This window comes from Diabrotica virgifera, chromosome 6 (genome assembly GCF_917563875.1).
Source record: "Diabrotica virgifera virgifera chromosome 6, PGI_DIABVI_V3a".
In the NCBI taxonomy this organism is placed as follows: domain Eukaryota; kingdom Metazoa; phylum Arthropoda; class Insecta; order Coleoptera; family Chrysomelidae; genus Diabrotica; species Diabrotica virgifera.
In genome coordinates this window covers 242,404,239-242,432,236 of record NC_065448.1, presented here as the reverse complement: position 1 = coordinate 242,432,236, position 27,998 = coordinate 242,404,239, and the positions used below count along the sequence as shown (strand labels likewise).

Sequence of the window (27,998 nt, the reverse complement as noted above, 5' to 3'; positions counted from 1 at the left end):
ATTTTAAATTTACACTACTATTGATCTCTGCTAAAGGATAGAATTATAAAATTTGGGGCAGCTCGGAAACAAAATTCAATTCAATAATTATGAATCCCCCACCACTTTTTACTATTTTCTCATGTAACTCGGAAAATATCAACCGCATGAAAAAAATTGTTAAAAAGAAATTGTAGGAAATTTTAGTTTGAACAATTTTAGTTGAAAATGGCGTAGATATTGAAAAAAAAAACAATTGCTATAAAATCAATCCGGTCTTACGCTCGCGCCATTACCGCATACGTACTACCTTAAATATTAATTTTAGTAAAAAAATGAAAGAGATTAAAATTGTGTAGAATTTAATTCTCTTCATTTTGTATAGGTACATATTTGTTATAAAACTAATAATAAACGAGATAATTCAATAATTCAATAATTATGCTCCAACTGTCACTATTTTCCCCTCATAACTCGGAAAATATCGACCGCACGAAAAAAATTATAATAAATGAAAATATAGAAAATCTTATTTTCAACAATTTCAGTTTTACACTGTTTGTCAAAAAATTGAAAATGGGCGGAGATATTGAGCAAAAACCGTTCTCGTTTAAAATCAAGATGGCGGCTAACGCAACGGTGGAATTCAGTCAAAATTTTAAATTTATACTAATATTGACCCTCCCTAAAGATTAGAAAAATAAAATTTGGGGCAGCTCCTAATGCAAGGTTAGGCCTGTTATTCGTCTAACCCGACTGGACTATGTATATTTATACCGGTTGCAGATATCTCGGCCTTCATCTTTTGTAGAAAAGCACTTGCGATATAGCTTTTTCTTTAAAATCTATATAACAGTATTAATCTTATTTTTAATCTATTCAGACAGATCAATACAAAAATGTTGGAAATCAGATTGTGTCTCGATTTGGAGAAGAAGCTGAAGGAGGTAAAATTCCTGTCAACACTATTTCCATACCTCCATTGGGTGAGATTTTGGAGTTAAGAAGAGACGAGAATTTCTCTCTTTTCTTGCCGAAACACAGAAAAATTGCTGGACAACTTATCAACATTTACATTGGTAAGGTATTTTTATTCTGCTTTAAATGCTTTTCTATGCTTTAAAGGCGTCCTCTACCTCGTCTATCCATCCTTTATAGAAAAGGTACTTAGATCTTCTATAAATCTAAATCTAACGATATATATGCTGTCTGTTGCTTTGTCTAGCTCATAATTAATTTTATTTCTCCACGTATCATCATTACTACGTAGGTCGGACGTGATAGATAGGCTTTTCATCATCATCATCATCATCATCCAGTCTTGTATGTCCAAAGTTGAACATAGTTCAATTAGCCTTGGCTAATTTCTTCCAGTTTTAATATGTTCTTGGGCTTACTGCAACCAATTCCCAGCAATCATTTTGACGTCGTCTGTTCATCGTGTAGGTGATCTACCTCTACTTCTTCTGTCTGGTCGTGGTCTCCACACTGTAATTTTTTGGGTCCACCTCCCGTCCTTCATTTTGGCGGGCCATGTAGCCATAATGAAGGATGGGAGATAGGTTGGACCACATATATTTCTTAAAATTTAGCTTAAAACTTTCTCTTCTTTTTCTTTAACGCTTTTTCTTTAGCGCTTTCATATTTTTTGGGGTGTAACTTGTGACCCCAATAATTATTAACCTATTTAGTTATTCATTCAAATTCGTCCATTTTCGTTGGTTTCGTAACGCACTGGTAAGAAGAAATGACGAAAATACTGGTAAGCTACACGTGACAGATTATTTGTATTTAGTGTATGGCTATATCAAAGTTGAGTTTTTGTATATAAGTAAAGAGAACAATACATTACAAACAAATATCATTGGTAATAATAACGTAGGTAGCACCTACTAGATCATTTTCTTGTTCAGGTGACATCTCCGCTACGGAGGTTGGCAGTCATCATAGCTATTTTAATTTTTGAGGCAGTAGCTCTAAATAGTTATTTTGAACTGCATCCAAACCATTCTCTCAGGTTCACCCAGCCATGAAATTCGTCTTCTTCCGATGCTTCTTCTGCGATTTATCTTTCCTTGCATTATGAGCCGTAGGATGCCATAATTATTGCCCCGCATCACATGTCCGAAATACTGTAGCTTTCTATATTTAATTGTTAGTTCAACTTCCTTCTTTTTATCTATTCTTCTCAGTACTTCATTGTTCGTAATTCTGTCTACCCAGGAAACCGTTATAATTATTTTATAGGTCCACATTTCAAAGGCGTTAAGTCGTCTCATTGTCTCTAGATTTAACACCCATGATTCCACTCCATAGTATAATATAGTACACTGCATACGTAACATTTTGTTAGGCGTACTTTAAGAGCTAATCTTTGCTATATAGGTCCTTTTCCATTTTTATAAAATAGTCCTGTCGCCAGGGGGTACAACGGCCTCCTTTATTCAGATGGACTTACCCAAGATTTTTTCATGTATTTTGACCCGTAGATTACAAATTTTTTGGGTAACAGTTGATCCGGATGTCGATAAGATTGTTATTGACCAAGAACTTGAGGAATTACATAACAGAGATTTCGCGCAAAACAAAACTTTTTTTTTGTATTTTTTGGGTCATTCTAAGTAAAAAATGTTCTAACAAGTTTTCCCGTAGGATGCTCAGTTTTCGAGATAAACGCAGTTGAACTTTTAAAAAATCAAAAACTGCAATTTTTAAACCCGAATAACTTTTGATTAAAAAATAACATAGCAATTCTGCTTAGCGCCTTTAAAAGTTCAAGTCAAATTATATCGGTTTTGATTATTTGCATTGCTAAAAATTTATTGTGTTATTGTTAAACAAAGCTACAAGCACCTAGTGCGTGAGTGATGTTTTCTATGATTTCTCATTTAAAATCGAACGAGTAGGTAGAATAGGTACTAGTGCAATCGAGGCTATTTCTACGTAGCATGCGTTAAAACGCATGTAAAGGCACGGGAAACACTATGTGTTTATAGCTTTGTTAAACAATAAAAAGATAAATTTTTAGCAATGCGAATAACTAAAACCGATATAATTTGACTTAAACTTTCAAATGCGGTAAGCAGACTGGCTATTTTATTTTTAATCAAAAGTTATTCGGGTTCAAAAATTGCAATTTTTCGATTTTTTGAAAGTTCAATCGCGGTTATCTCGAAAACTAGCCATCCTACGAAAAAAATAGTAGAAACATGTTTTGCTTAGAATGACCCAAAAAATACCAAAAAAATGTTTTGTTTTGCGAGAGATCGCGGTTATGTAATTCCTCAAGTTCTTGGTCAATAACCATCTTATCGACATCCGAATCAACTGTTACCCAAAAAATTCGTATTCTACGGGTCAAAATACATGAAAAAAACTTGGGTAAGTCCATCTGAATAAAGAAGGCCGTTGTACCCCCCTGACGACAGGACTAAAATTAGAACGTGCTTTTTCGATTCTGAGTTTGATTTATGCAGTGCAGTCATTATTTTCTGTTGTAAGTGTTCCTAGGTAAGTATACTTTTTTACTCTTTCGATCTTCTGGCCCTCTACTATCAATATTTCGTTATTATTATGGTTGTTTTTACTAATTTTTATAAACTTCGTCTTTTTGATATTGAGAGAGAGTCCATACTTCTTACTACACCTTACTATTTGACTCATGAGTCTTTCCAGTTCTTGTAAACTATCGGCTATCATTACTATATTATCTGCATATCTGATGTTGTTAACTAAGACTTTATTTTCTCTTATGAAGACTGTTTCATCTTTAAGAGTTTCTCGAATTACCTCTTCAGAATAGGCGTTAAATAATAAAGTATGCAGCCTTGCATGACTCCTATCTTTATTTCCAGTTCTTCAGCTGTTTCTTTTTCAATTCTTACTTTTGCTCGCTGATTGTAATAGAGGTGTGTTATTAGCATTAAATCTCTTTCATCTAGGTTTTTATTTTTTAGAATTTCCCTAAGTCGATCATGTTTTACTTTATCAAAAGACGTAAAGAGGAAGGTTAACATTCAAACATTTCTGTGTCAGCACGTTGAAGGAGAATAATGCCTCTCTGGTACCCATACCATTGCGGAACCCAAATTGAGTGTCACTAATATTCAGCTCCAGTTTAGAGTGAGTGACTAGATCATAGCCAGGGATTTTTTCTCTTGCGCTCAATTCGACTTCATTTTCTGTATGACATTACGCATTGTGTTTCTTGTATTGCGCCCAGGTCAGTATCGTTTTCTTTCTGTGCAGAATTTGACATTTTGTTCTGCTGATGCCTTCTTTATTAAGTTGATAAACTCGTACACTGCTCCCGAATCTTTTGCCAATTGGCATTAAGAAGGTTCAGTTGTTATCAGTTACATCTTTAATAACCAGGAGATCATGCGAAATATTTTCTGGTGCCTTTTGTGTAGATCATTAATAAATTAGGTGTGGAAGCATTGTTCATATCATTCCGTTGTTTGGTCTTAGGTATGCGCAACGTTGATGATCTTCTATCAGTAGCTGTTTATACCAGGGATCGTGTTAATCCTTACTTGTTCAACTACGCTCTTTCGGTTGCATTGTTGCATAGAGCTGACACCCAGGATGTAGATTTACCGTCATTCATTAGATCGTTCCCCGACAAATATGTAGACAGTAAAGTATTTGCCAAGGCTAGAGAAGAAGCCAACATTGTGCCTACCAATTCAAGGGTAAGAAATTGTTTTATACAATTAATTATTAAAAAAATATACTGGGTTGGGCTAAAGAATGGAACCAAGCAAATATCTTTGAAACGAAAAAAACAATCTTTTTGAAACTTTGCATGCAAGTACAGTGACGCAAAACGCATCTGTTGCTATACTTTTTGTTACTAGTTCACTTCCGGTTTCACCGGAAATACCCTTAACTTATTTATTTTAAATGGGACACCCTGTATATTTTTGCAGATTTTGAAAGAACTTATTATTTTTAATTCATACATACCACATTTAGAAGAAAAAAATAGTTAAAAAGTGTCTGTAGATAATTTTTTGTATTAAAAATAAACGAGTACTATTGTCCATACTATAGACTAAAACTATTGTTGTATTTATTTGAATTTAGCATAGTAGGTAACTGTTACTGAACTAATTGACAGAAATAAGTTCTATTCAAAATGGTTCATTTAAGTGAAAGAGATCGCATTGAAATATTATATTGGTCATGGTGATCGTGTTAGAACTCATGACGAGGTGTGTAATATTTTTAATGAATTGAACGAAGTTATTAAACAAATATTGCAATTGATTTAGAGGAATCACCTCAAACTATCATTTTCAACATTTTAAATGATTTTTTTTTATTTTTATTATCGTTGGTCTAACGTAAATAAATTAACCTATTTTTTAACTGTAAAGAGATTTATTTCTTGTTTTAATAGTTTTTTCTTCCAAACTTGGTATTTATGAATTACAAATAAAAAGTTCTTTCAAAATCTGCAAAAATATACAGGGTGTCCCATTTAAAATAAATAAGTTAAGGGTATTTCCGGTGAAACCGGAAGTGAACTAGTAACAAAAAGTATAGCAACAGATGCGTTTTGCGTCACTGTACTTGCATGCAAAGTTTCAAAAATATTGGTCTTTTCGTTTCAAAGATATTTGCTTGGTTCCATTCTTTAGCCCAACTCTGTATAAATATTTATAATTTTAGACACCAATTGAAATACCGAGAGATTTTACTGCTTCTAACCTGGAACCAGAACATCGTTTAGCTTACTTCAGAGAAGATTTGGGAATTAACCTCCACCATTGGCATTGGCACTTGGTTTATCCATTCGAAGCTGCTTTCGATGTGGTCAATAAGAACCGTCGTGGAGAACTTTTCTATTACATGCATCAACAAATTGTTGCTAGGTTAGTATAAGAACTTATATGTGTTAAATATGACAATGTTCAAATCTTCTTTTTTTTCTTAATACTTCCTTAATAGGCTCGCGCCTGTTCCATCTTCGGATGCATCCTCATTATATATCCAGGTTGTGAGTCCATCTCTTCCATGGCCTTCCTATACTCCTTCGGTCGTTTTGATGATCTGCCTCATGCTGCATTTACCAGCCTTCGTTCTCCCATTCTGCTTATATGGCTATACCATTCGTTTTTTCTTTTCAGTGTCCAGTCATGTATGTTTTCTATATTACAGTTTCGCCTGAGGTCTGTGGTACGTTGTCTGACCCATATTGATTTTCCTGTGACATCTCGGACTATTTTCATTGCACACGTTGAAACAGTGTTCAATCACTCCAAAAATTTTTAATGTTGATATCTATTAAGCTCATAAGAAATCAATTTGCCAAACTCAACTTCCAATTTCAGAAAATCCTAGCTTCAGGTTTAACCATGCACAAGTTTTGCAAAATTTAAATGGATTTATTGTATCCACCATCGGACCATGTGAAAAGCAAAAGCACAAGAATTGATAAAATATTTTATACAAATAACATTTTTGTTTCAGATATAACTACGAACGTCTCTGTCATGGTTTAAAACGTGTCGAAAGATTTATTGACTGGAGAAAATCAATCCCTGAAGCCTATTTCCCAAAACTAGACAGCTTGGTGTCCAGCAGATCTTGGCCCTCTCGTGTAGCTAACCAGAAACTATCCAACCTTAGAAGAGAAACTGATCAGATAGTTCAAGATATTGATGATCTTGAAAGGTGGAGGGACAGAATCTTTAATGCCATACAATCCGGAAATGCAAGAAGGGTACGGATCTTCACAACATCTTTTATTCTTCTTATTGCATAATTTTTTAGGCTAACATTTAATTTGCTTATTGCACTATTTTATTTTAGCCTGATGGAACCAATGTTGCGCTTACTGAAAACGAAGGTATTGATATTTTGGGAAATATGATTGAATCCAGTATCCTTTCTCCTAACAGAGATTTCTACGGTGACATGCACAATATGGGACACGTCTTTATTTCTTATATTCATGACCCAGATCATAGACATCTTGTAAGTTTTAATATAATTATAACATTTATTAAAATATTTAGATTATGTGCTCTATTCTATCTAAATTACTCTTATCTGTTATTTAAAGGAATCATTTGGTGTCATGGGTGACTCAGCCACAGCTATGCGAGATCCTGTATTCTACAGATGGCATTCTTATATTGATGACATCTTCCAGCAATTCAAGTCTACATTGCCAAGATATACTGAAGCCCAGGTAAAAAAACTATTTTATTATTTATCCATTATAGTTATTTATGTACCAAGTCAGTAAAGTTACTCTTTATCGAACGAGTCTGATAATATTACGAGCAGAGGGAGCGAAGCGAGCGAGGCGAGTAACAGACGAGTTCGATAAAGAGTCTTTACTGACGTGGTGCATAAAATTTTTTATCGCCAATCATAAAACACTTACTTAATTACATCCTTCTAATGACAAAAGAGTGTGTGTACTTTGTACGCACGTAAGAAGTTATACTTATATTATTATGATTTCAACGAAATAAATATATTTTAAACAATTACAATTTAATTGTATTTTTATTTAAATAACTAATTTTCTTAAAATGATGTCTACCAAAAATTAAAAATATCGTTAATAGTTACGTCATTGTTTATGAACTGTATATCCTTGCGCAGTTGCTTTTCTCTTGATGAATCGTAGACAATCATAAATAATATATTTACTAACAAATTATTAATAAGTATCTATCACCGTCCTATATATAATCGAATTAACAAAAACACAATTTCACACATTATTTGCATTAGTAAGTAGTACCTAACTTAAAAGATTTAAGAATTTTATAAATTTTAGACGTAATAAAAATTTTGTATGAAAATGACAGTAATGACAGAATGTCTTTGCATTATGGGCGGTTTCGATGTTTAATCGATAGTTGTTGTCAATATTGATAATAATCATACCTAATTATAGGCTATTGATTATATTCAAAATAAGATAACTAAAAGGAACTACAACGTTAACGAGGTTTTATTATTTCATATGGTCAATGGACATCTATATATGAAAAAACCGCGGAGTGCTACCATTTAAAGGGGTGCGTTTTTGAGAAATGGGTGAATTAGTCCCTGGGCACAGGTTACATTAGGGTGAGTTCTATGCACTTTTGGTATAAACATACCTACATAAAAATTGTTCCTGGTTAAATTTCCTATATAAATATCACTTTTTAAAGTCAATAGTACTTTTTATTACAAAAATATATTCAAAAGAAAAAGCACAAAGGAACCCAAAAGAAAGAAATTTTGTTTTTTGTCCCATAAATTTTGTCCACGAGGATATAGGTATAGACATTGCTTTACAGAAAAAAAACCTACATATTTCTTCTTTAAAATGTTATTTAGTATTACTCTGGGCTAATTAGCAAAATACAAGGAAAAGTTATTTACCAGCAATTTTATTGCTGGAATCGAATCTTATTATTGTATGTATTAATAATATAGATATGCAAAGTCCGCAGATAGTGTGCTACTTTTTTTATAAACAAAATGGCGCCCGAAAATCGTGTTTTTTTCAATTTTTGCTCTATAACTCCAAAGATTTTAACTTTACACCAAAAACACTCAAATAAACATTCACCGCAATTAAATTATGCATAGAGACTTGTTTTTTCCGATCTACTTCGACGAAAACTTTCCCCGGATAAAGCGGGTTTTTCCAACAAAATCTTTAATTTTCAACTAAACTTTTATATAGGTAGTTGTTAATCAATAATTAAATAACTTGGTAACATAAAAGCCCTTTCCGCATGTATTATAATTTCAGAAGTCTATGGAAATTGAATCAACAGTTTAGCAACAATTAAAATGTTAATTAAAAATTTACGGTCGCTATAATAACGACAATAATTATGATGTGTAAGAATAACTATGATTTTTCCATAAAAAGATACTATACCTATCTAATGTACTTTACAGAATTGAAATTGGACTATTTAAGCGGCCTCAGGAATATTTTAAAATTATAAACAATTTTTTGGTTTATAAACAAATAGAATATCTCGGGAAATATTAAACTAAATGAAATTGTGAAAACGGTATTCGAAAGACAGCGGCAGGACGCTTCTTTTAAAATACTAAACGTTTAATTTTGAAGAGTGGTTCCTGAGATACAATCGGTCAAAGTTGACCGGAATTTACGGTAAAGGTATAAACAATAGGATCATAATTTTCAAACCATGACCTTTTTATTTTTGTCCTCTTTCTCCACACCAATTTTCATGTCTTTAAAATTCTCATAACATATATTATTATAATAAAAACTATCGATAATACGTGTGAAAATTGCCAAAGATAGCAAAATTCCAATCAAAAATTAGGTTGGAGAAAATGTAACCCTTAAAGTTCAAAATCGGTATACGTTCACAAAATGCATTTTCTCGGCTTCCCATGGAGCAATTCCCTTCATTCTTTTTTGTTCCCTAATAACTCGAGCAGAGCCATCGAACTAATGCATTATTAAATGTCAAACTTGCTTTTGTTTTGTTATAATAGATTAATTTATTTATAAGAACAGAAAATTACATATTTTTTCCAGTTGTAGGCTTTTTTTTAGATAAACTTACTACAAGTGTACCTTTTAAAGTTAAAAACATAAATATTCTCATTTGTAAGCTGTATAATTATTTAAACAATTTTTATTTAAACAAATTAAAATATTGTGTTACAATAAATAAAGTAATTTATTATAACAAAACAAAAGCAAGTTTGACATTTAATAATGCACTAGTTCGATGGCTCTACTCCAGTTACTTGGGAACAAAAAAAGAATGAAGGAAATTGCTCCATGGGAAGCCGAGAAAATGCATTTTTTTAACGTATACCGATTTTGAACTTTGAGGGTTACATTTTCCCCAACCTAATTTTTGATTGGAATTTTGCTATTTTTGGCAATTTTCACACGTATTATCGATAGTTTTTATTATAATAATATATGTTATGAGGATTTTAAAGATATGAAAATTGGTGTGGAGAAAGAGGACAAAAATAAAAAGGTGATGGTTTGAAAATTATGATCCTATTGTTTATATCTTTGCCGTAAATATCGGTCAACTTTGACCGGTTGTATCTCAGGAACCACTCGTCATAATTAAACGTTTTTTCTTTTAAAAGAAGCGTCCTGTCGCTTTATTTCGAATACCGATTTCACAATTTAATTTAGTTTAACATTTCCCGAGATATTTTATTTGTTTTTAAGCCAAAAAATTGTTTATAATTTTAAAATATTCCTGAGGCCGCTTAAATAGTCCAATTTCAATTCTGTAAAGTATATTAGATAGGTATAGTGTCTTTTTATGAAAAAATCATAGTTATTCTTATGCGTCATAATTATTGTCGTTATTATAGTGACCGTAAATTTTTAATTAACATTTCAATTGTTGCTAAACTGTTCACTCAATTTCCATTGGCTTCTGGAATTATAATATATATGGAAATGGCTTTTACTTTACCAAGTTATTTAATTATTGATTAACAGCTACTTATCTAAAAGTTTAGTTGAAAATTAAAGATTTTGTTGGAAAAACCCGATTTTTCCGGGGAAAGTTTTCGTCGAAGTAAATCGGAAAAAACACGTCTCTATTCAGAATTTAATTGCGGTGAATTTTTATTTCAGTGTTTTTAGTCTAAAGTTAAAATCTTTGGAGTTATAGAGCAAAAATTGAAAAAAACACGATTTTCGGGCGCCATTTTGTTTATAAAAAAAGTAGCACACTATCTGCGGACTTTGCATATCTATATTATTAATATATACAATCATCAGTTTCGATTACAGCAATAAAATTGCTGGTAAATAACTTTTCCCAAAAATGGCCTATTCTCCGATAATCAGCCCAGACTATATAGGTAATTAGGATTTATAGTTTTCGAAATATGATTTTTCAAAGTTCGCCAATCACAGCCATTTTGGGCAATTTTCCTTGTTATTTCGCAAATATTGTTCTGTAACTTTTTTGTACGTAACTTTAGGTATATGCAATGGTACACGTATTAGAAATAGAAATCAACCACCTTTAAAATGGTCTACTGTACAAAGTTGTATACGACTTTTTTTTAAAGAGATTATGGTTTTTCAAGGTTTTATACTATTAACGATTTTTTATAATATAATATAAAAATAAAATAATATTATTATATAATATATTATATATTATATAATACCTAATATAAAAAAATATTATTTTTACATTTGTTACGATTGTTTTTGAAATTTCTCTTTTTTTTTTGTAGGTACATGAATATACTATATATTGCTAAATAAAGAGGGCTAATTTTCTGTTCTTTAAAATGGTGTATCATCTATATTTAAATAATGGAATCCGAGTGATCCTTTGATATTTTTTTACCTGTATTATTTAAAATTATTTCTTTTACAAAAATTACATAAACATAAGTCTTAGAAAACACCACTTTAGTTAAAATTATTTAAACGTTAACATTTAAAAAATTTTCAAAATCAAAGTCCATTTCTTCGTTCGCATTAGCTTCAATATCTTCCTCTGACACCTCAGTTATCTTAGAGTTCCCACAATTAGTACCCATGCACATGCACCCTTTGCAGAATATTGAACAACTAATTTCTATCTTCCTACAACAGCAGTTTTTTTATACATCCTTTGGTACATTTACATGCTATTTTTACACGCAAAGCTTGTGGTGCAGGAGCTTTGACAGTAAATATTGGAATTAATCCATATTTTGAAGTTTGCCCGGCCGAGTCAAGTGGAGCCAAAGTATTACCTATAAAAAATAAGATTCAATCATAACACACAATCACATAAAAAAGTTATAATGAGAAATTTAAAAAATAATCCTAAAATTCAAAATCGTTGCAAGTACTTATTTTTGAAAAAGCATATCTTATTCAAAAATAATCCTAGATTTTTTTATAATACACCATTTTAAGGTAAACAGAATAAGCTTTTTTTATTATATAATATATACCTGCAGAAAAAAAAGTTATAATGGGAAATTTAAAAAATAATCGTAATAAATATAAAAACTCGTTAAAAGTATAAAATCTTGAAAAAGATAACCTCTTTAAAAGAAGTCGTACAACATTATACAGTAGAAGATTCTAAAGGTACAGTAGAACCTCGATAAGTCGGCCCCCGATAACCCGGAAGTCCGGCTAACCCGGACCGATTTTCATCAGACAAACATTTCAACAATAAAAATGTATGTATTATGTTAAAACATTTTACCTGTAGCCTCTTCTGGAATGTCTTAAAAATTTCGAGTTTCATTGATAAAATCGACCATAATATAATATTTGAGAGATAATGGGTATTTGTGTAATTTGAACTATACGATAGTAAAAATGACTCATGGCACACGGCAGCAGAGCGATATTCATTATCTCTACCTATCGCAAACAACAGGCACCTGTTATTCCTTTATTTATTTCCAACTGTCTTTTAAAAAATTCTTTTCTAAACAATGGTCTTTTAAACAATGAAAGAGCCACTGTTCTTAAATAACATAACATCGTTCCGATGGCAGACGAAATTGACACAACTGAAACTGAGTTTTTTTACCTAGAAATGAACAATACTCTATACTGTCTATAGTCTATCTATACTATACTCTATACAACTATAGGTAAGTTAGATGTGTACTGTGCATATATATTTCATGTTATTTTAATTAGAACGGACTTTATCTATAAGTATACCGTATTTTATTAATTTTTACCATGCTCTCCGGCTAACCCGGATTTTCGATAACCCGGATCGGCCGAGGTCCCGATTAATCCGAGTTATCGAGGTTCCACTGTAATTGATTTCTATTCCTCTTACATGTACCATTGAATATGCCTAAAGTTGCGTAGAAAAAAGTTACAGAACAATATTTGCGAAATAACAAAGAAAATTGCCCAAATTTGCTCTGAGTGGCGAACTTTGAAAAATCATATTTCGAAAACTGTAAATCCTAATTACCTCTACTAAACACCATTTTAAAGAGAAAATATGTAAGTTTTTTTCTGTGAAGCAATGTCTATACCTATATCCTCGTGGACAAAAGTTATGGGACAAAAAACAAAATTTCTTTCTTTTGGGTTTCTTTGTGCTTTTTCTTTTGAATATATTTTTGTAAAAAAAAGTATATTTGACTTTAAACAGTTATATTTAGATAGGAAATTTAACCAGGAACAATTTTTATGTAGACGTGTTTGTACCAAAAGTGCATAGAATTCACCCTAATGTAACCTGTGCCCAGGGACTAATTCACTCATTTCTCAAAAACGCACCCCTTTAAATGGTAGTACTCCGCGGTTTTTTCATATATAGAGATTCATTGACCATATGAAATAATAAAACCCCGTTAACGTTGTAGTTCCTTTCTATAGTACATAATCAATAGCCTATTAATTACCTGACAATAATAATACCTAATTACTAAATTTGTAAAGTTTTGATTTATTTTGTATGAATATAATTGCAAAATAATACAGAATTTCACTTTTTGACATAAATTTAATTTATAATAACGTAAATTTTGTACAATATTTTCATTAATTAAAGTAAATAAATTTTAAGTTCACACAAATAAATAATCGATTACTGCAATTGACCAGTTACATTCAATCATGGTTAATTTTATTAATCGCCGCAGGTAAAGTAAAATTCTTCTTTCAGTACAATAAAGTGTTACTTTACTGCCGCAAATGAGGGCAAATGAGTACAATAATGAATGACTTTAGTGGCGGCTGGCGATAAAAGAATTTTATGATATTTTTAACTTTTAGCTAAGTAACCCTGGAGTTACTGTTGAGAGTGTCAGCATAGAATCAGGAGGTACACGTAACACCTTAAACACATTCTGGCAACAATCTGATGTAGATCTCTCAAGAGGTATGGACTTCCAACCACGTGGTGCTGTCTTCGTCAGGTTCACTCACCTTAACCATCAGGAATACAATTACCGTATTGTTGTAAATAACTCCGGAGCTGCCAAACAAGCAACTTGCAGAATATTTATGGCTCCCAAATTCGACGAAAGGGGAAATCCATGGTTGTTTAGGGATCAAAAGAACATGTTCATTGAACTGGACAGATTCAGAGTTAACTGTAAGTTTATATTTACTAACGCTATTAACTATTTTCACTCTTTTAAACCTAATGACTAATGTCGAGGTACTTTTCCAATATTAGTTTTTAATTAATCATCTTTTTTATTTTAGTAAAGCAAGGTCAGAACACGATTATGCGCGCTTCAACTGATTCATCTGTTACTATTCCGTTTAACAGAACCTTCAGAGACTTGGACACCAGCAGACCAGATGGCGGTAACAACTTGGCTCAGTTCAACTTCTGCGGTTGCGGATGGCCACAACACATGCTTATTCCAATGGGTAACACCGACAATCCAGGATTTAGATCCGAGCTCTTCGTCATGATTTCAAATATCGATGATGATAGGGTATGTAGAGTTTTCACTGTATTGCTTCACTGAACGTATCTATCTATAAAAGGATTTTTACAGCTGTCGCCGCCTTCCTTCTTTCAACCAATCTCTACAGTCGTGTCTGTTCTGCCATTCTCCGTCTGTAAAGTTTCGCCTTTCCATGGCCTCGTGCACTTCATCCTTCCATGATCTTTGGGTTATCTCTTCTTCTCTTTTCTATTGGGCTCCAATTGTACGATCTGCTCTTGTCACATATCCATACCAAATTAAACGTTTTTCTTCAATGTAGCTGAGGATATCTTGTTCTACTGCCATTCTTCGTTTTATCTCCTCATTTCTAATGCGATCTCTTCTTGTCACTTTGCAAGTTCTTGTCATGAACTCTGTTTCAGTTGCTGTAATTTTGGACTTGTTTCGTTTGCTTATTACCCTATTCTCTGCTCCGTAGGTCATTATTAGGGAGCGGATTTTATACTAAATGCATATTGCATGCATATTTCGCATATTTGAGAACTTTACTAAATTTTGCATATTTTTAAAGAAACATGCATATTTTGTGCCTATTTAAAAACATTTAAGTCTAAAAAAAATTTTTTAAATTTTTTAATTCGACACAAAATATTTCCCCGCACAGGCTGTTCTATACAGTGAGCACGTAAAGGTTGGAATAAATTCATTTTCTCGAGAATGAACTATTTTGGAAAAAATCCCGAAACAGGTCAATTTTTATTTTAAAATTTAGACTTTTTGGCATATATATCTTACTAGTGACGTCACCCATCTGGGCGTGATGACGTCATCTACCATTTTCTTAAATGAGAATAGTGGTCGCGTGACAGCTCATTTGAAGGGTAATTCAATTCTCTATTCAGTAATATACAGGGTGTCCCGGAAAATAGTGCGTTCCTTAAAGGTATAGGTAGAAGGCACCATGTAGAACAAAAAACTCTTATAACATTTTTTTCTAAATGCAACCGTTTGACCAAAAAATTAAAATGTATTTTGGTAGGCAAATTTAAATCTGACAACTATGTGCGGTACGCAAATTTAAGCATAGACAGTCCCATGTTAATAAATAGAGATAGAAGATAGATAGTAAACAGATAGTTTTAAAGAATCCTGTTTAGTGTCAATGCCGAAAATGTTTTCGAATAGTGAGTGTATTATCTATTATGTTATTACCTCTGAATGGTGTTTGTGAAAGGTTACTTGAAACATCTATTCGGTATAATAATTATTTTCAAGTAAGTACAACTTAGTTATTTCAGTTCACAAGTAAACAAATTACTGAGACATTATCTGGTGTATTTAAGTTCCACTGTAAACTATTAAAACTATGTAATTCAGTTAAAGCCCTCAGCAATACTCAGCATTCAACCCATTTAAACCTTACTAAATACATAATACTAGTTCCGTTAAAAGTTGTGTTTTTATGTTAAAAGATGTGTAATTCGTTTAAAATTATGCAATAGGTATTTCAATACCTACATTTCAAAAGAAAATAATTTTAGTAAACAAATTAATAGTAAATACATAAGTATTACCTACTATTAGGTTGGATTATTTTAAATAGGTACTGTTAACACAATCACAAACGAGTTCTTATTATGTTATTATTCCGCAGTGCGTACGATGTTGCCAGTTTATTAAAATTTCCAAACATTAAAATACAGGTATATGGAAAACAATGTTAACTTTTTTTTTGAAACGGCTAACTTTAGAAAAAAATGGTATAGGACTTTTTTGTTCCAAATTGTGTATTCTCTCCATACCTTAAAGGAACGCACTATTTTCCGGGACACCCTGTATACATTAACATAACTATTTATGCAGGGTGTCTAAAAATTTTTTTAAATTAAATTTATTGGTATAAAAAGAAGAATGCGTTTAATTTATTTAACTCAAAATACATTTTACTCCTATCAAAAAACAGAAAATAATGTTTATTTGACAAATAAATATTGTTTTTTGCTTAAATTCAGTATTAAAGCAGCCACCAACCTTCCTCTTTTCAGTTTGAACATTTAATTTAAGCGAAAAGCAATGATTACTTGTCAAATAACCATTTTTTTCTGTTTTCTGAGAGCAGTAAAATGTATTTTGAATTAAATAAATTACTTGCATTCTTCTTTTTATGTCAGTAAATTTAATCCAAAAATTTTTTTTGGACACCCTGTATAAATAATTATGTTAATGGTTATATTACTGAATAGAGAATTGAATTACCTTTCAAATGAGCTATCACACGACCCCTATTCCCATATAAAAAAATCATCGATGATGTCATCACGCCCAGATGGGTGACGTCACTAGTATGATATATATGCCAAAAAGTCGTAATTTAAAAATAAAAATTGACCTGTTTCGGTATTTTTTTCCAAAATCGTTCATTCTCGAGAAAATGAATTTATTCCAACCTTTACGTGCTCACTGTATATTAATTCGGGAACTACCTGAAGAGAGACGGCTCATTCACTGCCTTTTCATTTTTTCTTAGAAAATACCCGATCTTTACACAAAGTACTTATAGTACGCCGTTATAAAATGATTGGAGGATGTTAAAATAATGAAGGATGGTTTACCGGGAAATCCGAATTTTATTTACTTTTATTATATTTAGTAAAGTTTGTATCAAAATTTAATAGCTATAGTTCTTGAATTCTTTTAAATCCCCTATTAAGAGAATTTACACCTTTAACCATAGTTTTACGATTTTCTAACGGAAATTGAAATATTTCATGCTTTAGATCAGATCCCGTCATTCAAAGGCTTTAAAACTTTGGAGGACATACATGTACTTAATATGCCAAATTTTTTAATGGAAATTTTGAAATTGATTTTGGTGCAGAATTTTCGGCTTTAACAAGTTATTTTAAATACGCCCCAATTACTTCTGTTGATGTTGAAAGGAGTTTTTCTAGTTATAAAAATATTTTATCTGATCAAAGAAAATGTTTCCTCCTAAAAAATTTGGAAAAACATATTGTAGTGAATTATAATCGAAGATATAATAGTGATATTGCTGTTTTATTTTAAATAGGTAACTATTGGTATCAGTTTTTGTAAAAAATATGAATAAATTGAATATATAAAAAATAATGATTTTATTTGAAAGATAATAAATAAGATTGCCGCCCCCCTTTAAAAGAACCCCCTAGAATAGAATAGAACAGAAAATTTATCTTGCGCATATTTCTTAATTTTTTACTGCATATATATGATATATGCGCATATTTCATCAAAATTGATCGCATATAAATCCGCACCCTAGTCGTTATACTACGTACCAAGATATTCTTTTCTTTGTATTTCTGGTGATCTATCTATTCCACAGTATCCCGTTCATTTGTTTAAGACATATTCTTGTCTGCGTTGATATGCTCGTCATCTCTTGCTCGGTGGTTTCATTTTTGAGAGTATGAGTCTTAAATATTTGAATTTTTCAGTGCCGTTAATTTCCCTATCATCGTCCATTTCCAATTTTCTTACTAATTCTTGTTCTGTTGTTAAGTATTCGGTCTTTTCTAGGTTTATTTCCAGTCCATATTTTGCATATAGGACAGATCTTCTTCATCTTGAACCGTTACCACTTGGTCATCTGCAAAATTTAATGTGTACAAGAAGTTGTCCCGGATTGGTACATATTACCATCCCTTCACATTTCCTTTTCCACGGTTTTAATATTTGTTCCAGGAATATCTTGAACAGTGTCGGAGATGTAGAGCATCCCCATAATAAGTCTTTTGTGGTCTTAAATTCGTTGGAGTATTTATTGCAGGTTTTAACTCTTACCCTGTTGTTGCTGTAAAGGTTTTTTACGGCTTCTATTAACCTCTGAGTTCACTGAACCGCTCTATTCAATTCTTTCTGTTTTGACAGTTCCCTTCCTGCAGATTTCTTATTTTCATTGTTTCGTCCCCTTTTTCTTTAAAAGATCTTCAGGGTCGGCCTCTCTTACTTGCTCCTATCGGGCTCCACTCTGTTATTCTGTTTATCCAATGTTTTTTCTGCTCTTCTGACATTTCCGTACCAGGTTAATCTCTTCTGTTCTATAAAGTATATTATATTTGAGTTCATCCCCGTTATTTTCTTAATCTCTATGTTATTTATTATTTTTCTTCTTATTACTCAGCAGCTTCTCTCGCTTGTTGCTCTTGTTTTGTTTTTGGTTTTCTTATTTTTTATCCAATTTTCACACCCCTAAGTCAGAATATTTCTTATCATGGTGTTGTATATTTTTTTTTTGTGTTTATACTGATGTTTTTACCCCACAGCGGGTTCAATTTTCGTATGCACTCTCTTGTTTGTCCTATTGTATTTTTATATCTTCTTCAGTTGGTCCTTTGTTTGATATTATTAAACCTAAATATTTGTACATTTCTCTGTCTTTGATTTGTTTACCTTCGTCTATTTCCAACTGTTTGATTTCTGTATCCTCCGTTCTTAAATATTCAACTTTATTTAAGTTTATTTCCATTCCATTTTTTATTTATTCCTATTCCAGCTTTCTCGTAGAAAAGCTGAGGTGATTTTCATCTTATACGATAACTAATTTGGCGAACAATGAGAAGTAAAGTAAAAATCCACGAGGAAAATAAAATTCCTGTAAAAGTTGGCCACTTAACTCGAACATATAGGTTTCAATCCTTAAATTCCAACTCAGGCATGCATATCATTGGCTTTTAGTAACACTGATGATGGATTTTTTAATCCGAAAAGGTTCTATAATTTAATGTAACCCTTATTTAGGGAATTTTAAATATACGTTTTACAAAAGATCAAGTATTTTTGTGAAGTAAACTACTTTCAAATCGTAAATGAATTTATACCAATGCATTATATTTCCTTTGTTTACAGATTGACCAAGACATTACTGGAATTTGCAACGATGCCGACTCATTCTGTGGTGTTAAGGATCGTTTGTACCCTGACCGTCGTTCCATGGGTTATCCATTTGACAGACAACCTAGACAAGGAGTTGACACTTTGCAGCAATTCCTTACTCCCAATATGAGAGTTCAAGATGTCGTTATTAAATTTTCCAACAGGACATTCAGGCCAAGACAGAACAATTAATTATTTACTTATAAATGTAAACTAATATATTGACAGTGCTATAAGACTAAATAAACATATCGAAACTAAAACTTTAATTTTCTGTTTTATTTAAATAAATAACCCACAACCAATACCACAGTACTAAAATCAAAATTAAATAATACCTTACACATCTCACTAAGGTACTCACATTATATGGTTTAGAAATTTGGATACTCTCTAAAAGTGAGGTAAGTATACTGCAGTAGTGATAGTCCAGGGCGCATCGGTTTTGAGATGGACGTTGAGAGGTGACTCAAATTTTTTTCCAGAAATTGCTTGAAAATAAATCAGATAATAATATTTGAGTTATCCTCCCTCTCAAAAAGGTCCGGAACATTGTTTAAATAATCAAAATGTCAAAAAATGAAGGAAAAATTCGATTTTTGTCTTCGTTTTTTATTATAACTTTAAAAGTAGTACTCATTTCCGAGAAAAGTTATACTAATATAAAAGTTGCGTAATTAAATTTCCTACAATATAGAATTGGTTAAATATGTAAAAAATAGTCACCCTAGTTGCAAAATAGCAATAATTGCGAAGAAACCATACAAAAACAAGTATTCGCATTTTACGTTTTTCAACCATTTATGCTACACTTAGGACCTTCACATTTTACCCAGAAAAACTTTATGATACAGTAAAACAATACTATAAAGATCGGTTCAATAGATTTTGCAAAATAAATTTTGAAATCCAGCTTTCGCAAAAAAAAATCATTTTTTCAAAATGTTACAGGACTAAAAATAAAGCACCTAGCAAGTTAAATTTTTTTTTGCTTATAGAAGTGTACTGTATCTTTCCATTGGCAATTTACAAAATTCAAGCCGATTAATTACCACGGCGTCAGGAAATTTTTTAATAAACATTAGTTTTTGGTGCTACGCGCAGGACAGCGGTGTTCGATTCACACAAGTTGATTTCCACCAAAATTTCTTCCAATTTTTATCTAATATATTATTTTCTTACTCTATATTTTGTTGTATTTTAATATTTTAATTCCACAAAAATCAAACTAATTTTATTATTTTTTTGTGAAATATTGTTTAAACAATTGCATATTAAAGTTTAAAAGTAATAAACTTTTATTCTCTTAGTTAAAATATATGAACAAAGAAAGTTTATACTAATTAAAGTGTTATTTCAAAGGATAGATTATGTGTTTTTATTTTGCAATAAACAAATTTATCTATTTATATCGAAATGTAATAAAAATTAAAATGTATCAATCATTATCAAAGGTCATTGGAATGCCCAATCAGAGCAAACTATCCGCTGTCCTGCGCGTAGCACCAATATTTAATGTTTATTTAAAAAAATTCCTGACGCCGTCGTCTTAATCGATTTAAATTTTGCGAAATTGAAAATGAAAGGTACAGTTCACTTCTATGCGCAAAAAAAATTTCAACTTGCTATCTGCTTTATTTTCAGTCCTGTAACATTTTGAAAAAATTAATTTTTTTTTGCGAAAGCTGGATTGCAAAATTTATTTTGCAAAATCTATGAAACCGATCGTAACGAAATTTACAATATTATTTTAGTGTATCATAAAGTTTTTCTGGGTGAAATATGAAGGTCCTAAATGTAGCATAAATGGTTGAAAAACGTAAAATGCGAATACTTGTTTTTGTATGGTTTTTTCGCAATTATTGCTATTTTGCAACAAGGGTGACTATTTTTTAAATTTTTAACCAACTCCATATTATAGGAAATTTAATTACGCAATTTTTATGTCAGTACAACTTTTCTCAGAAATGAACACTTTTAAAGTTATAATCAAAAAACGAAGAAAAAATCGACTTTTTCCTTAATTTTTTGACATTTTGATTATTTAAACAATGTTCCGGACCTTTTTGAAAGGGAGGATAACTCAAATATTATTATTTGATTTATTTTCAAGCAATTTCTGCAAAAAAATTTGAGTCACCTCTCAACGTCCAAATGTACTAATATTTTTACAGATGCGCCCTGGTCTATGAATGTATTTCTTCAACGCTGCCTTTCATTCGGTTCCTAAATTGTCATTCCATATTTTCCTTAGGCATCATATACTTCTTCTGCCTAACGGTGACTTCTCCCTGGCTATTCTTACTATCCTTGATTCAGACATCCTGCTTATGTGCTCATTCCACTCTTCTTTTCTGTTGTTTACCCAGGTGTTTATATTGTCTACCCCACATATGCGTCTGATTTCCTCACTTCTTACCTGTCCGTCTGTCCTGTAGTCCTTTTCCAATCCTTCTTAAGATCTTCATTTCGTTGGTTTCCAGATGTCTTTTTGTTTTGATTATATCTGGTCTTGTTTCGGCCGTGGAACTCATAACTGGCCTAATAACTGACTTACTACAGTGGTGTTAAAAAGTCCTGCATCACCTAAGCGCCTTATAGTTTTTGAGGTTTAACACAAGTTTTTTGTATATTTTCGCTAATTCATTTTAAGTTTGTGCTTGTAATTAACATTATCGGCATACTTACAAATGTTTTTTAATTACTAGCTCAAAATTCTACAGAAAAGATTAGAATAATCTGATTGAAGGGAATTCCTATAATCCGAGAAAATTATGAGGTGATTATTAAGTCGTTAAAGTACTATTAAATTGAATCTTAATGACAAATTTGCCACATATTTTGACTATATAAACACTGTAGTTACCCTAACACATTTATTCGCTCTTTGATTTTGGATAAAAAGGTCAAAAACTCATCACAGACCAAACAAACTAAATTATCGAACGAGAAGCGTTTTGAAATTATTTTTCACCATAAAAACGACAAACCTAGTCGCGAAATAGCATCCGCAGTAAACTGTAATCAATCTACAGTAATTAGAGTCATCAAGAAGTATGCTGAACAAGGAAAAATCGACGACAGACCGCGTATTTGGTAAGGTGATGCAGGACTTTTTAACACCACTGTATATATTCGGGCCTTTGTTTCCAAGCTTTAATTATTTGGTATTTACCTCTTCTTCGATATTGTTGTCGGCTGATAGATTAATTCTTGGGTATTTGAAAGTCATTACTTGTTGAATAATTTAATTGTCTAACTCCAATTTGTATCTTATTGGTTGTTTGACTAGAGGAAAGTCGCCAATTATGGAATACCTTTTTGTTTTGGGGATATAAAATAATACCTTTATAGAAATTAAAACAATTCAATGTTATGACACATCAGTCATACATTTTTATGTAGTAATTTTATGTAGTAAAAGCATTCTATTAAATATCTTAATTAACAAAAAAAATCGACCAAAAAACAAAATTACAAATGAGTAACCAAATATGGAATAGGTACCCATATATGGAATATAGGCATAAACCAACATATCAATAACAAAAATAGACATAAACATCTGAGATCAAATAAATTTAAATAAGAAAATTGTAAAGAATGAAAGAAGTAGCTTAATTTACTTGCAGATATCACAGATCAATGTATGAAACTCTGGACCAGCACAATTATAATGAGCCCACTTACTTAAAAAAAAGAGCAATAAAATTTTTCTTGGCACATTAAATTTGAATTTAATTCAAAGAATATTGTGGTATTCAATTATTTGATATTTTATCAATTTTCAAACTACTGTTCTGCCAGCTTGAAGTCAAGTTGGCAGAACATGCGATAATTAAAAAAAAAGAGTAATAAATTTTTTTTTGGAACATTAAATGTTCACCGAATGTTCCTTGAATGCCCAGGACATTCAAACATTAATTCAAATATTAATAGAACTTTGATAGTACATTCCTGGAATGTTTTGTGTTATTAGGGTTACACTTAATCCACTATTCCATAATTAGGCACCAACGACTCTCCATATTTGGATTTGTACATTAGTTCAAACTAGTATCAACATTTTTTCAAGTCGTAATGTTCTAATTACAGAAGGTCATAAAATATCAAAATAAAGGTACTATTGATATACACAATAGCATAACAAGTCTCTATTCATGCATAATAACCAATAATACTCGTTGAATATATTTACTTTTGAAATTTTCTGCAATACGATAAAACAAAACGCGCCTGTCAGACACGTATCGTTCGCGCATCTGACACAGAGGTGTGAATACTATAATAAAGAGAGCGACTGAAATAGAGGATGGTCTTGTAGTGCACTTGCAACTTATATTTTCGGAAAAATCAAGGAATTCCATATTAGGGCAATATTCCATATTTGGTTACTTTCCTCTATTACTAAGCTTTTTGTTTTTTGGGCTGATACTTTCATGTTCATTTCTTTTGTGTTAATGTTGATAGTAGTTAGTAGTAGTGTTAATCTGAAGTCACCTTTGTAGGTCGTCTTCGCACTCTACCACTAATACGGTGTCATCAGCATAACAGATGATTTTTAACTCTCTACCGCCCATTTTGTACCCTATTTTTTTCTTCACTTGTTTTATTATTGTATCCCATATTATGTTAAACAGTAGAGGACTTAGTGAATCTCCTTGCCTGATTCCTGTGTTTGCTTCTATGGGTTCTGTTATTATTCCATTGACTTTCATTTCTATTTTATTTCTTACATGTATGTTTTCTATCACTTTTATTATAACCAGTAGTAAATTTGTGTCATATAGTAGATGTATCACATCTTTTAATTGTATTCTATGAAACGATTTCTCTGGGTTTATGAAACAGAAAAAGGCTTGTTAGATTCTAATGATTTCTCCGCTATTTGTCTTATCACAAAAACTGCATCGTTACATGATCTTCCACTTCTAAATCCTTGTTGGTCATCTGATTTATGCACGCATTATTTTCTCCAGCAGTATTTTTGTTGTGAGTTTCAGTATAGTGCTTAGTAAATGTATCCCTTTATAGACATATATTAAGAGCACATAGTAGCGATCAACAGGTAGAAACAAACGCGTTACAAGATTGCGGCTGTAATTTTGAATATTTTGTCGAGATATTTGGCACATATATTCGTAATATAATAAAGAATGGCAGTACAGAGCCCAATTTCAGAAATATGTTAGTATGTGGAAATTAATCTATAACTAAATAAAATATTGCAAAAAGGAGCCTGTAAATAAACTCTAATAAACTTCTTCTAATAAACTTTTTTATCCCGTGCCAAGATTTTGTGTCGCATTGTAACTACTAAAAATCAATTTTTTTAGAACAAGAAATCGAACGTCACTGACTTGGCAACATTTCGCGCCTATGTGTATAAAAATTATTTTTTCTATTCTCATACTATAATATATCAATTATGATGTCACTATTAATACCTGTATCATAATGAACTTCATTATGATACAGATTTTCATTAAGATACAGACTTTTAACCAATAGAATCGCGATATGGCATTCGCAATAAAGGTGGTACACGCGCAGTGACCAATGGCGAGTCAAATACATACGCTTTGACAGTTCTCAATATGTAAACAAACCGTCAAACTGACAAACTACTGAATTTATTTGTGTTACAAAATTAATAAATTTGAATATATTTTTTGTTGTGAATTATCATAGAAAAAATAGTGTATATGACTTGCATTTAATTATCATTATGAAGCTCTTACTCTATACGCATACGGCTCGTTTCGTAACCCTCATACTCGCTTCATAATGACCATCATTAAATGCTCGTTGCATAATATACTAGTTTTTGATAGTATAAACGTCACTGTCAGTGTCGAATTACCTACGCACTGTTGACTCACTTTTGAAAGTTCGCAGAACTTTCGCATTCTTGGACCGCGTTTGTTGCTACCTGTTGATCGCTACTGTTTGCTGTTAAGGCACAAAAGAAAAGAAAATTTGGCAAATACGATACAATTATTACCAGAGAACGGTAGTTCTCGCCAGTGGCGCACACCTACACCTCCTACACGCGACACTATATATACACGAAACTTTCGATTTTCTAAATCTGACTGAATTGAAAACTGTGCCAACTCCCATCTTAAAGTTCAGGAAAAGACTCACCCATTCATATGTCAACCATCCATTTTGGTAAAAGGTTGAGGATTTTACGGCCCTTCCTATTTAGGGTCTGTTTTTCGTTCTCGTCCCCAAAACTCCCAAAAACTTCGAAAACTTAACTCCGACCTTTACGGCTTCTAATAGAAGCGATCATTGCCTTTCCAATGCATGTCTAATTTTGAAAATCGGTTGTACCGTTCAAAAGCTACCGAGCTCTGAAATATGAGTGAATTTTTATTTAAAAAAGGGAAAATGTTTGTGGATATGTATGTATGTATGTATGTATGTATATATGTATGTATGTATGTATGTATGTATGTATGTATGTATGTATGTATGTATGTATGTATGTATGTATGTATGTATGTATGTATGTATGTATGTATGTATGTATGTATGTATGTATGTATGTATGTATGTATGTATGTATGTATGTATGTATGTATGTATGTATGTATGTATGTATGTATGTATGTATGTATGTATGTATGTATGTATGTATGTATGTATGTATGTATGTATGTATGTATGTATGTATGTATGTATGTATGTATGTATGTATGTATGTATGTATGTATGTATGTATGTATGTATGTATGTATGTATGTATGTATGTATGTATGTATGTATGTATGTATGTATGTATGTATGTATGTATGTATGTATGTATGTATGTATGTATGTATGTATGTATGTATGTATGTATGTATGTATGTATGTATGTATGTATGTATGTATGTATGTATGTATGTATGTATGTATGTATGTATGTATGTATGTATGTATGTATGTATGTATGTATGTATGTATGTATGTATGTATGTATGTATGTATGTATGTATGTATGTATGTATGTATGTATGTATGTATGTATGTATGTATGTGTGTGGAAAAGTTAAACCGATCTGAATTTTTTTTCTGTGTTTGAAGAGGGGGTTAGGGCCGATTCAGAACCGGTGTAGTTTGTGAGTTTTGACTACCCATAAGCCAGCTATAGGACTTGGTAAGTACAAAACGGCATATTTTTTGGCAGTATATGTCTTCGGTTCAAGAAGAGACAGGAGAACAGTGAATACAGCAAATCAATAGCGTTGAGTTAAGCTTTCAAATGGTGTCTAATCTGTCAGGATCAGACATACACACGGCTCAGTACATCCGAAAAACTGAAAAATTAAACTTTGAAAATTTTGGTTTTTCGACAATTACTCAAAATTTCAACCTAAGGATTACGCAAATAACTGGGCGTTTGTAGAAGGACTCCAGACGAATCTAACGGTGTATACCTTATATCCGGGAAAATTCTAATTTTTAACTTATAGGCTTCGTAAATGTGATCAAATCTATTTCTTATGGGAAAAACGGTTTTTCAAGCTCAATAATTCCTGTAATAGCTTCAGTTATTATACTTGACCTTAGATGCATAAGATATTACTTGTCAATACGTTTCAAACTCATGTTTAGTGAACAAAATCGGTTAAGCCGTTTAGAAGTTATTAAGCTACAAAAGTATAATCCAATTAACGATTATTCCCTAAATGGTTTATGTAGTTGTAGCTATTACGACGCTAATTTGATCTGGCAACTGGCAATCCGAGTTCATTTACCGGCCATCCCAATATTTTTTTCAATCTATTTCGAATAGAAAAAAAATCTAGTGTACATTTGGGAGATAATGCGACAAAGGCGATCATTTCTAAAACTTAACGTGTAATCGAGAAACATTGCATTCAACTTTTTACATTTAATTAATAAATAACTTTGAAAAACTCATGATACAAGACTAAAAAACCGCTAAACGCCGTAAAAATAAGTGGCGCTTACAATATTCCAGCTACAAAAGACCTGATATGAATATTACGTGGCGCGAAAATGTATTTTCATTTTGATGTAAAACAAAATACTAGTTTTATTTTAAAAGAATTTTTCTTAATATTTGCTAAATTTGAAGTAAACGCGCCACAAAAGAGTTTAAAAATTTCAAATTGTATCAAAGTTACTCTTTTGTGGCGCGTTTTACTTCAAATTAGGCAAATATTATGAAAAAATCTTTTAAAATAAAACTAGAATTTTGTTTTTCATCAAAATGTAAATACATTTTCGCGCCACGTAATACTCATATCAGATCTTTTGTAGCTGGAATATTGTATGCGCCACTCATTTTTACGGCGTTTAGCGGTTTTTTATTCTTGTAAACTATTTTAAATAGAACAGGATTCATTAAAATAGGATATAAAATAGGATGCTAACATAGGGAGGATTGAAGGAAGGCGAAATACCAAACAAAATAAGGTAGTACCCAGTAGCTATTGATGAGGTGGTAATATTTTAATGTTTGGCCAAACTAATGTATGGCTAATGTTTGGTTATCCACCATTCTAATCTAACTTTGATAATTATTTCTAAAGCCTTCAAAAGAGATTCGCCTATAACATTGTACCAAGTTGGGATCTTTATCTGGTAGGGTTGGTAACACAATACCTAACTGTTGTTAGTACATCAGTTCCTGCATCGTTAAAAAGAATATAAATGGAAGTACTAAGTAGTATATGTTTAACTATATCCGGATATTGTGTAAGCAT

The 27,998-nt window shown here is 31.5% G+C and overlaps 1 protein-coding gene across 1 annotated transcript in view; it reads left to right on the top strand.

Annotated features, from left to right (window-relative positions):
• The window catches only part of LOC126886334 (uncharacterized), a 121,017-nt gene that overhangs the window by 7,080 nt on the left and 85,939 nt on the right, over positions 1-27,998 (top strand). Inside the window, exons 3-11 of the mRNA XM_050653205.1 lie at positions 863-1,058; positions 4,450-4,673; positions 5,656-5,858; positions 6,457-6,709; positions 6,799-6,963; positions 7,052-7,180; positions 13,733-14,054; positions 14,168-14,406; positions 19,249-19,464. Of these exons, the coding sequence (XP_050509162.1) occupies positions 863-1,058; positions 4,450-4,673; positions 5,656-5,858; positions 6,457-6,709; positions 6,799-6,963; positions 7,052-7,180; positions 13,733-14,054; positions 14,168-14,406; positions 19,249-19,464 (1,947 nt within the window). The remainder of the gene's footprint in view (positions 1-862; positions 1,059-4,449; positions 4,674-5,655; positions 5,859-6,456; positions 6,710-6,798; positions 6,964-7,051; positions 7,181-13,732; positions 14,055-14,167; positions 14,407-19,248; positions 19,465-27,998) is intronic.